The following is a 12667-nucleotide window of genomic DNA, read 5'->3' on the forward strand; positions in this document are numbered from 1 at the left end:
CTGGTCACTTCATTAAAAGGGGCATGTACGCTGGTCACTTCATTAAAAGGGGCATGTACGCTGGTCACTGCATTAAAAGGGGCATGTATGCTGGTCACTGCATTGAAAGGGGGCATGTACGCTGGTCACTTCATTAAAAGGGGCATGTACGCTGGTCACTTCATTAAAAGGGGCATGTACGCTGGTCACTGCATTAAAAGGGGCATGTATGCTGGTAACTTCATTAAAAGGGGCATGTACGCTGGTCACTGCTTTGAAAGGGGCATGTATGCTGGTCACTTCATTAAAAGGGGGCATGTACGCTGGTCACTTCATTAAAAGGGGCATGTACGCTGGTCACTTCATTAAAAGGGGCATGTACGCTGGTCACTGCATTAAAAGGGGCATGTATGCTGGTCACTGCATTGAAAGGGGGCATATACGCTGGTCACTACATTGAAAGGGGGCATGTACGCTGGTCACTACATTGAAAGGGGGCATGTACGCTGGTAACTACATTAAAAGGGGCATGTACGCTGGTCACTTTATTAAAAGGGGCATGTACGCTGGTCACTGCTTTGAAAGGGGCATGTATGCTGGTCACTTCATTAAAAGGGGGCATGTACGCTGGTCACTTCATTAAAAGGAGCATGTACGCTGGTCACTTCATTAAAAGGGGCATGTACGCTGGTCACTTCATTAAAAGGGGCATGTACGCTGGTCACTGCTTTGAAAGGGGCATGTATGCTGGTCACTTCATTAAAAGGGGGCATGTACGCTGGTCACTTCATTAAAAGGGGCATGTACGCTGGTCACTTCATTAAAAGGGGCATGTACGCTGGTCACTGCATTAAAAGGGGCATGTATGCTGGTCACTGCATTGAAAGGGGGCATGTACGCTGGTCACTTCATTAAAAGGGGCATGTACGCTGGTCACTTCATTAAAAGGGGCATGTACGCTGGTCACTGCATTAAAAGGGGCATGTATGCTGGTCACTTCATTAAAAGGGGCATGTACGCTGGTCACTGCTTTGAAAGGGGCATGTATGCTGGTCACTTCATTAAAAGGGGGCATGTACGCTGGTCACTTCATTAAAAGGGGCATGTACGCTGGTCACTTCATTAAAAGGGGCATGTACGCTGGTCACTGCATTAAAAGGGGCATGTATGCTGGTCACTGCATTGAAAGGGGGCATATACGCTGGTCACTACATTGAAAGGGGGCATGCACGCTGGTCACTACATTGAAAGGGGGCATGTACGCTGGTCACTACATTGAAAGGGGCATGTATGCTGGTCACTTCATTAAAAGGGGCATGTACGCTGGTCACTTCATTAAAAGGGGCATGTACGCTGGTCACTGCTTTGAAAGGGGCATGTATGCTGGTCACTTCATTAACAGGGGGCATGTACGCTGGTCACTTCATTAAAAGGGGCATGTACGCTGGTCACTTCATTAAAAAGGGGAATGTACGCTGGTCACTTCATTAAAAGGGGCATGTACGCTGGTCACTACATTGAAAGGGGCATGTATGCTGGTCACTGCATTGAAAGGGGGCATGTATGCTGGTCACTGCATTGAAAGGGGGCATGTACGCTGGTCACTACATTGAAAGGGGGCATGTACGCTGGTCACTACATTGAAAGGGGGCATGTACGCTGGTCACTACATTTAAAGGGGCATGTATGCTGGTCACTACATTGAAAGGGGCATGTACGCTGGTCACTGCTTTGAAAGGGGGCATGTACGCTGGTCACTGCTTTGAAAGGGGGCATGTACGCTGGTCACTACATTGAAAGGGGCATGTATGCTGCTCTCTGCTTTGAAAGGGGGCATGTACGCTGGTCACTACATTGAAAGGGGGCATGTACGCTGGTCACTGCTTTGAAAGGGGCATGTACGCTGGTCACTACATTGAAAGGGGCATGTACGCTGGTCACTACATTGAAAGGGGCATGTACGCTGGTCACTACATTGAAAGGGGCATGTACGCTGGTCTCTGCATTGAAAGGGGGCATATATGAAGTGTTATATTTGTTTTAAATGTCGCAATGGTTTTGCGGCTCCCAGTTTTTTTTTTTCTTCGGAAACGGGTCCAAGTGGCTCCTTTTGTCTTAAAGGTTGCAGACCCCTGACCTAGGCAAACCTCTCAGAGGTGGATCACAATGCAGGTACCTGAGTAACAGATGGCCTTCTATCTTTGCAGGTTTTACGCAAAAAAATAAAAAAGTTTGAATGATTTCCTTCCTATGTAATCTATTGAGTATAGGGCCAACCTAAAGGGAGAGGGGATAAGGGGCTGGATGCCTGCTGCAGGGTCTTTTTTTTGGTTGGGTAAATTTTTGTTAAGTCAGTGCAAAGCATACAGACTACCCTACTATGAAAAGAGATCTATTCACAAACTAGGCTTACCTTTTCTCCATCGTTAACAAATGTGGAGAGTCCACTAAGATTTCTCGTGTTTTTTCTCCTTTAGATCCCTATAACAGAGATAGACAAGATAGAGAACAAGTCTCAAACAGAGCTGCAGCTGTACATCTGACCTATACCGATTAAATGTCTAATATTTTATAGCTGTCTGGAGTAGCAGTAAATAAAATCAATGCTTGTAAAGTATGAAAAGAAATGTGAATCTTTAAGTTCCACAGCAGAAAGAAAACAAAAATTCCTTATGTTCTCTTCTATCATGACTTAAAGCAGTAGTAAACCACATTAAAAAAATAAAGAAATTGGGCCCCGGGCAGTTTAAATCATAATGGGCTAACCTAATGCGCTTCCATCTTCCCCAGTCTTCCAGGTTTATGGGCTTCAGGCGATATGAATGGCCGAGCCGCAATGACATCACTACCGTGCATGCGTGTGGGAGTCGCTGTTTACAGCACAGCTCTGAAGGAACAGCATGGGTATGACGTTCCTTAAGAGCGCATGCTCTGGTGATGTCACCGGCTGCATCTAAAGTAAATATCTTTTAAAACAGTGCACATTTAGAAGATATTTACTGTACCTATAGGTAAGCCTTATTTTAGGCAAAAAATCATACAAGGGAGTGTACTCCCAGTTTAAGGTCTGTACAGTAATATTTTACAACAAATAATACTTTTGATGAATACAAGTTAAGGTTATATAGTAATTCCCAGTGTGCAACAGACATGAAAGGAGTCTTACGCACTTGGAGCGCTTCTCTTATTGGACCCTGAATATCCAAGACCCGGCCATCACGCACAACAGATTTTGGAAGTCGGCTCAAAAACTGATCAACCGATAGCTGGTGACCTGTAAAAAAAAAAAAAAAAAAAAAAAAAAAAAGACGACATTAATATACTAGGCCTACATCACAATATATTTTTAGATTTTACTTTTTTTCTTAAAGAAGGAAAAACAAACATTTGGTTTCATTTAAGATTTCCTTGCAAAGATCAAATGGAAAGTCCACCTGAAAAGTGTATGTACGGGTAAAACAAAAACAAGTTCTGTAAATCTCCGGTACATGAGCATTTCTCCAAGTTTTGCTTCAAGTATAAAAAAAACACGTTAATCCTGCCAGAAAACGAGTGTATTTCTAACGTACAGTCTGTCTGTACATTTCACCGCACGAGACGACTTCCCCATTTCTGAGGAAGATGTGTATCTTCTAGTGCTATGTGTGCTCCACCACACATCCTTAATGCAGAAGAGATCTGTGAATGAATACATTACAGGTCCTATCTGCCACCGACAGATAGGAAGACTTGTAATTCTAAATAGACTGAGTAATCAGCACACTCATAGTCCACCCACACTTCCTCCAACTTTCTAACTGAAGAGGTACAGGCAGAAAGCTAGAAGACGAGTGCAGAGGAGCTTGACATTTTGCACCCACAATCCATTGATCACAGGTGCAATGCTTTGCAGGCCCGTGTGAAAAAAAATAATCAATGCACAAATATGTGCGTTGATCGTTTTTTTCTTTAAGTGGTTGAAAACCCTTACATATCCCCCCAGTGAAGTGACTGGCCTCAGGCGATACAACTTATGTAGGAGGATTTGTTTAAACGCTTGCCGACCAGCCACAGTAATATTACTGCGGCAGTGCGGCTCCCCTGCGTCCAGGCACGTAGTACTACGTGACTGGAGTGAATGTGATTCCGGCGGCGTGCACGCACCGCCGGAGCCGCGCTCCCGCTGTGTTTAGACACAGCGGGAGGAGAGGCTGCGATTGCCGCCTTCCTCCCCCGATCATCTGGTAAACGGAGAGAAGACCCGTCTGCTTATGTAAACAAAGCAGGCAGATCTACTCTCAGACAGGCAGGGACAGATCATCAGTTTCAGCTAAACTGAAACTGCGATCTGTGTGTGTCTGTCACAGAACCCCCCCACACAGTCAGTAAGCATATAGGCATACATTACCCCTTTGATCACCCCTTCCCTGCCAATGGCATTATTACCGTAACAGTGCATATTTTTAGCACTGATTACTGTAGTAATGTCGCCGGTACCCCCAAAAGTGTCAAAAATGTCAGTCAGGGGTCCGATCTGTCTGCCGCAATGTCAGTCCCGCAAAAAAAAAAAAAAAAAAAAAATCGCAGATCGCCGCCATTACTAGTAAAAAAAGAAATAATAAAAATGACATAAATCTTTCCCGTAGTTAGTAAACGTGATAACTTTTGCCCAAACCAATCAAAATACGCTTATTGTGATTTTTGTTTACCAAAAATATGTAGCAGAAAACAAATTGGCCTAAAATGTTCAAAATTTCAGATTTTTACATTTTTGTTTTGGGAATGTCCTATAGCAGAATGTGAAAAATATTGTTTTTCACAATTGTCGCTCTTTTTTTGTTTATAGCGCAAAAAAAAAAAAAAAAAAATCGCACAGGTGATCAAATACTACCAAAAGAAAGCTCTATTTGTGGGAAAAAAAGGACGTACATTTCGTTTGGGTACAGTGTCGCATGACCGCGCAATTGTCCGTTAAAGTAACGCAGTGCCAAATCGCAAAATAGGGCCTGGTCAGGAAGGGGGTAAAACCTTCCGGGGCTGAAGTGGTTAATCGCTGTGTATCTGTTTATTTGTAGCCCTTTCTTCTGTACAGCCTTCTAAAACACAGATTTTACATAACTTTTCAGCTCTAAAAAGCAGGGGCAGGAATCTAAAGTTACACACTGCAGAGCTCAGAGAGAAGAGTTCTGTGTCCTGATTGGAAGGAAGGGACACACCCCCCTCCTTACACTACACAATGAACATGCACAGCTGAGACTGTCATTTATAGGCTGTGTGCTGGAGCTCTCCTCCATGTCACTCTTTATCTCCTGGAGTCAAGAAAAGCTGTCAGAAAAGACTCAGATAACACAGGAAGGAGCCAACAGAGATTGCTTTCAATAGAGACAAGCACACAATATAGAGGGATATGCTTTGTTCATATTTCATGTCTGAGGTTTACAACCACTCTAACCACTTAAGGACCGGAGGATTTGGCTGCTCAATGACCAGGCCCTATTTTGCGATTCGGGACTGCGTGATTTTAACGGACAATTGCGCGCTCGCGCTCGTGAAATTTATGCCCTTTTTTTCCAACAGAGTTTTCTTTTGGTGGTATATGATCACCTGTGCAATTTTTATTTTTTGTGATATAAACAAAAAAAGAGCGACAATTTTGAAAAAATAATATTTTTCACATTCTTTTATATGAAATTCTCAAAAAAAAAAAAAAAATGGAAAAATCTAAATTTTTTAACATTTTAGGCCAATTTGTTTTCTGCTACATATTTTTGGTAAAAAAAAAAAAAAAAAATCACAATAAGCGTACTTTGATTGGTTTGCGCAAAAAATATTGCATTTACTAACTACGGGAAAGATTTATGTAAATTCGATTGTTTTTTTTTTTACTAGTAATGGCGGCGATCTGTGATTTTTTTTTTGCGGGACTGACGCAGACAGATTGGACCCCTGACTGACATTTTTGACACTTTTGGGGATACCAGTGACATTACTACAGTGATCAGTGCTAAAAATATGCACTGTTACTGTAAAAATGACACTGGCAGGGAAGGGGGTTAACATTACTGGTGATCAGTGGGTTAAATGTGTCACTAGGAGCGTGATTCTAACTGTTAGGGGGCGTGGCTTGTGAAGTAATCACAGAGACATGCGATCCTATATAGCAGGATCGCATAGCCTCTGTGATCACTTCAGCGAGAATGACAGACGGATGTGTTTACATCAGCCGTCTGTCCTTCTCTCTCAGCAGCGGGAGATTGCGAGTGGCTGGCGGCCATCGGTCACACGCGCTGGCTCCCCAGGTGGCGCGCGCTCGCCCTCTAGAGTCTCCTGAGCGAGCGACGTAACATAACGTCGCTTTGGCCAGGAGCGGCTGCCTGCCGCAGTAAAACGGGCGGTCGTTATGCGGTTAAAGATTAACTTATCCTTTAATATGTATGGTCTTACCTGGTAGCTCACTGGTCCCTCTTTCAGTTCCTTCTGCGCCTCCAATAGTGTGACCAGTACCAGGGAATTCATCCCATGATCTTCTTTCTCGAAACACCACATCACGCAAATCTTTAACCTGCAAATAAATATATATCTCTATATTCAGTGCTCATTTTGTATTATAGCAAACGATCCTATAACCATAGGTGTGCGCAGCCTATTGCATTAGGGTGTGCACCCCCAAAGCTCAAAGCTCAAACACACAGTATCTCACAAAAGTGAGTACACCCCTCAAATTTTTTGTAAATATTTTATTATATCTTTTCATGTGACAACATGGGAGAAATGACACTTTGCTACAAAGTAGTGAGTGCACCGCTTGTATAACAGTATAAACATGCTGTCTTCTCAAAATAACTCAACACACAGCCAATAATGTCTGTCAACAAAAGTGCTGCGTGACTCGTTAGTGTTACAAGGTCTCAGGTGTGAATGGGGAGCAGGTGTGTTAAATTTGGTGTTATCGCTCTCACTCACTGGTCACTGGCAGTTCAACATGGCACCTCATGGCAAAGAACTCTCTGAGGATCTAAAAAAAAAGAATTGTTGCTCTACATAAAGAGAGCCTAGGCTATAAGAAGATTGCCAAGACCCTGAAACTGAGCTACACCATACAGCGGTTTAACAGGACAGGTTCCACTCAGAACTGGCCTTGCCATGGGCGACCAAAGAAGTTGAATGCATGTGCTCAGCGTCATATCCAGAGGTTGTCTTTAGGAAATAGACGTATGAGTTCTGCCAGCATTGCTGCAGAGGTTGAAGGGATGGGGAGTCAGACATCTTAGTGCTCAGACCATATGCCACACACTGCATCAAATTGGTCTGCATGGCTGTCCTCCCAGAAGGAAGCCTCTTCTATAGATGATGCACAAGAAAGCCTGCAAACAGTTTGCTGAAGACAAGCAGACTAAGGACATGGATTACTGGAACCATGTCCTGTGGTCTGATGAGACCAAGATAAAATAATTTGGTTCAGATGGTGTCAAGCATGTGTGGCAGCAGCCAGATGAGGAGTACAAAGACAAGTGTGTCTTGCCTACAGTTAAGCATGGTGGTGGGAGTGTCATGGTCTGGGGCTGCATGAGTGCTGCCGGCATTTGGGAGCTACAGTTCATTGAGGGAACCATGAATGCCAACATGTACTATGACATAGTGATGCAGAGCATGATCCCCTCCCTTCAGAGACTGGGCTGCAGGGCAGTATTCCAACATGATAACGACCCCAAACACACCTTTCAAGACGACCACTGCCTTGCTAAGGAAGCTGAGGGTAAAGGTGACGAACTGGCCAAGCATGCCTCCAGACCTAAACCCTATTAAGCATCTGTGGGGCATCCTCAAACAGGAGGTGAAGGAGGGCAAGGTCTCTAACATCCATCAGCTCCATGATTTGATCATGGAGAAGTGGAGGAGGGGTCCAGTGGCAACCTGTGAAGCTCTGGTGAACTCCATACCCAAGAGGGTTAAGTCAGTGCTGGAAAATAATGGTGGCCACACAAAATATTGACACTTTGGGCTAAATTTGGACATTTTCACTTAGGGGTGTAATCACTTTTGTTGCCAGCAGCAGCACTTTTGTTGACAGACATTGAGTTATTTTGAGAGGACAGCAAGTTTACACTGTTATACAAGCTGTACACTCACTACTTTACATTGTAGCAAAGTGTTATTTCTTCAGTGTTGTCACATGAAAAGATATAATAAAATATTTACAAAAATGTGAGGAGTGTACTCACTTTTGTGAGATACTGTACATGCCTTTCTCTGCAGCCTAAGCTGCACGGGGCAGTAAATGAATGGGAAGTGGACTGTGCTGAGCGGCTTCCTGTTCATTCACAAACTGAAGCATCGTAAACAGTTTACGATGCTTCAGTTATCAATGGACACAGTTTTCATTTAGAAAAGAAAGGCCCTGATAAATAACATATTTACTAGCTTCTTCCCCCAATCTCCATCCTGAAACATCTCCCTTAGCACCTTGGGGGAGAGGAGGGAAGCCAGCAGCAGTGCAGGGTGGGGGGGTAACACGGGAGAAGCCTGGGCAGTAGGGGGTTTGACACTGCACGTAGTGATTAGGATGTGCCAGGGGCACGCCTATGCCTATAACCATATCTGCAGTACAATGGAAAAAAACAATTGAAGGTCATTTCCAACAGGAAATTTGTTCAGACCAAACCACTGATGATGTTCAATAAAATATGCTAAAAAAATATTGGTATTCAAAAACCATCTTTAATGTGACCCTTGTCAGTTGCTTAAACATATTAAAATGGCTGTTTCCTGGAAACTTTAATAACCAGTGCTGCAACCTCCCACTTCCAGGAGTGTCAGATCCATGTGTCCCCTGCTGCGCACCATTCCATTCTTGGACTCCTATATTACTACAAGGCTCATATGTTATGTATGGTGATGGATGAAACCATAATGCACTTCCTCAGGCTACAGCAGAACTGACCACATGCCTGTGCAGCTAAAATTATTACATGGCAACCTAATGGGGGCTATCATTTAAGATCAGACAAAATTCAGTCCCCGACCAGTTTGTGCTTTTCTTTTAATCCTCTTAAATAATAAATGTGGTGGCATGGCAGATGCATCCTAAACAGCTGATTGCATTAGCCTCTAAGCGCACGTTCACACTTGTGGTTGCGGGAAGAGGGAAGGGGGAGGAGGCAGTAAAAACAGGCAGTTGAGCTGCATATTTTACCAATTCCCAACCACTCCCTCCTTAAGCCGCAAGATTATACCCCTAGCTCGCCCAGGGGGCAGGACTGATGCCCAACGCGACCCAGTCCATTTACAGGGTTGACACAGGCAGGGTGGAGGTGACAAATCGCCTCCTCACCGCCTGTCAAACACCTCTGAAATGTGATCCATAACAAATTTATTTTTAGAGGGGCAGCAAGGTCTGCCACATGTCTAAATTTACATGTAGAGTAAAGGTATACAGTATTTTAAAGTAAAATTCTAAAACGCAAGTTGTGGAATATACCAAAGAAAATGATTTACAACTATCAAAGATTACTTTAGTGAAGATTTAAAGTAGAACTACAGGAATAACATTTTGTAAGGGAGGGTTAAAACCCCCATCAGTTTTATTTCCTTACAGCTCTGACAGTGAAGAACCCCTTACGCATTTTATGGTTAAACCACATTTCCTCTAGTTTTAGTGAGTGGCCACGTGTCTTATTGTATTCCCTTTCTCTGAATATGTTTTTCCATATGCTAGGGTCGCCAGTACAGTATTTGTACATTGATATCATATTCCCCCCCCCTCAATCGTCTTTTCTCCAGAGAGAAAAGGTTCAGTGCTTGTAGTCTTTCCTCATAGCTGATGTCCTCCATTCCCCTAATTATTTTTGTTGGCCTTCTCTGGACTCTCTCCAGTTCCAGCACATCCTTCCTGAGGACCGGTGCCCAGAACTGGACAGCATACTCCAGATGTGGCCGGACCAGAGTCTTGTAGAGTGGGAGAATAATCTCTTTATTTCTGGAGTGAATCCCCTTTTTTATACATGCCAGTATTCTGTTGGCTTTGCTTGCAGCGGCTTGGCATTGCATGCCACTGCCAAGCCTGTTGTCTACCAGTACCCCCAGGTCCTTTTCCATCCTAGACTCACCCAGAAGTTTCCCCCCCAGTGAGTAGCATGCTTTTGTGTTTCTGATGCCCAAGTGCATTACTTTACATTTTTCAACATTAAACCTCATCTGCCATGTAGTTGCCCACCCCATTATTTTGTTCAGGTCCGCTTGTAAGGTTTCCACATCCTGCACAGAAGATATTGGCATGCTTAGTTTAGTATCATCCGCAAATACTGAGATTGTGCTGGATATCCCCTCCTCTAGGTCGTTTATGAATAAGTTAAACAGGATTGGTCCCAGGACAGAACCCTGGGGGACCCCACTTTCCACACCCGCCCAATCCGAGTACTCCCCATTAATCACCACCCTCTGGACTCTCCCCTGGAGCCAGTTCTCTATCCAGGTACTCACCCTATGGTCCATACCTACCTTCCTTAGTTTGTACAGTAAGTGTTTGTGGGGAAAGGTGTCAAAGGCCTTTGCAAAGTCCAGATACACCACATCCACAAGCTTACCTTTATCTAGGTGGCAGCTCACTTCATCATAGAACGTTAATAGATTGGTTTGGCAAGAACGATTTTTCATGAATCCATGCTGATTACTACTAAGAATACCATTTTCATTACTTTAAATTGTTTATACTCTGAAAATGTACCTACAGTGGGGAAAATAGTTATTTGTTCCCACGCAGATTTTGAAAGTTTGCCCACTTACAAAGAAATGAAGGGTCTATAATTTTTATCATAGATGTATTTTAAATGATAGAGACAGAATCTCAACCCAAAATCCAGACAAAAACACATGATAAAAAACCTTATAAATTAAGTTGCAGTTCAGTGAGTAAAATAAGTATTTGATCCCCTACCAACCAACAATAATTCTGGCTCCTACAGACTGGCTACAGTATGTGCTCATGTGATACACATATAAGTCGTGTCCATTTAAGAAGATGCTTCCAACCACAACTCGTTATGTGTATAAAAAAAAAGACACCTGTCCACAGAATCTCTTTCTTGCAGCGCCTACAAGGTCCCCCTCCTCAAGAAGGCACATGTACAGGTCGATCTGAAGTTTGCCAATGAACATCTAAAATAATTCAGTGAAGGATTGGGAGAAAATGCTGTGGTCAGAGAGGAGACCAAAGATGAGCTCTTTGGCATTAACTCGACTCGCCATGTTTGGAGGAAGAAAAATGCTGACTGAAGAACACCATCCCTACAGTCAGTTATGGAGGAGGAACTATTATGCTTTGGGGCGGTTTCTCTGCTAAAGTTACAGGCCGACTTTGCAGCTTTGAGGGGCCAATGGAGGGGGTCATGTATTGTAAAATCTTGGATGAGAACCTTCTTCCCTCAGCCAGAACACTGAAGATGGGTCATTGGTGGGTCTTGCAGCATGACAATGACCCAAAGCATACTGCCAAGGCAACAAAGGAGTGGCTCAAAAAGAAGCACGTTAAGGTCATGGAGTGGCCAGTCTCCGGACCTTAACCCTAAGGAAAATTTATGGAGGGAGCTGAAACTTCGAGTTGCCAAGTGACAGCCAAGAAACCTTAAGGATTTAGAGAAGATTTGTAAAGAAGAGTGGACCAAAATCCCTCCTCAGATGTGTTCAAACCTGGTGACCAACTACAAGAAACGTCTTACCTCTGTGCTTGCCAACAAGGGTTTCTCCACCAAGTACTAAGTCATGTTTTGATTGGGGATCAAATTCTTATTTTACTCACTGAAATGCAACTCAATTTATAACATTTGTATTGTGTGTTTTTTTCTCTAGATTTTTGGTTGATACTCGGTCTATAACTTTATCATACATGTATTTTAAATAATAGAGACACTTTGTTTCTTTGTAAGTGGGCAAACTTAGAAAATCCGTAGGGGATCAAATAATTATTTTCTCTTTCGTTCATTGACGGACACAACTCCTGAGCTTCATGACTATTAGGTTATACTGTCCCCTACAGGAGTAGGACACTAGGCAGAAAAAGAATCTGGCTACGCCTATGGGCAGTCCCAAGGGGTATACTCCCTCTCTCTGCTATAGTTACTCAGTTTTTTTCTGTCTAGTCAGGACCTAGTTCATTGGTGGGATCTCTGGTCCTGGCAATTTTTTCTTTTTAGATAGAAATTTATCTACTGTTTTTTTCCTGTGAGATCTGCTATCAACTGCTGGACTGGGCGACAGGCTGGATAATCTAGATCCAGTGGTCCCCCCAGTCTGGTCAGCGAGCGCGCGCAGACCTCAGCTCCGTGCTAGGTCGGCCTCGACATAGCCCCATCGGACAGGGGCTGGCCTGCGAGTTAAACGCCTCACGAGGTCGCATACGTCAGCCCCCCCCCCCCCATTTCGATGGAGAGAAGGTACTGTCTGGAGTGGTGCCCACATGGTTCCTGGTATGGTGAGTAGCTGTTCCCCCTGTAGCGTTTTGGGGTGGATGTGGTTCCCTCCTTGGGGCGATCAGACTCCCGGGTTCTCCTCCTGCCCATCAGGCACCCCCCTTCACCTGGCCTCCCATCCTTCCCCCCCCTACTTATGCTGGGGCTGTGTGGGTGGTCTGGTCCATCTCCTGGGGTGGGGGCAGGGCGCTATGCTGGCGATGGGGGCCGGGAGGTGCGTCGTCGGTGACCGGACGATCGGCTGT

At 44.2% G+C, this 12667-nt stretch overlaps 1 protein-coding gene across 1 annotated transcript in view; it reads right to left on the reverse strand.

Annotated features, from left to right (window-relative positions):
- The window catches only part of UBXN11 (UBX domain protein 11), a 42619-nt gene that overhangs the window by 11751 nt on the left and 18201 nt on the right, over positions 1-12667 (reverse strand). Inside the window, exons 10-12 of the mRNA XM_082244694.1 lie at positions 6403-6520; positions 3150-3253; positions 2393-2460 (exon numbers count right to left, since the gene is read on the reverse strand). Coding sequence (XP_082100820.1) covers positions 2393-2460; positions 3150-3253; positions 6403-6520 — 290 coding nt within the window. The remainder of the gene's footprint in view (positions 1-2392; positions 2461-3149; positions 3254-6402; positions 6521-12667) is intronic.

The sequence above is a fragment of the Pelophylax lessonae genome (genome assembly GCF_965119305.1).
Source record: "Pelophylax lessonae genome assembly, chromosome: 2".
NCBI lineage: Eukaryota > Metazoa > Chordata > Amphibia > Anura > Ranidae > Pelophylax > Pelophylax lessonae.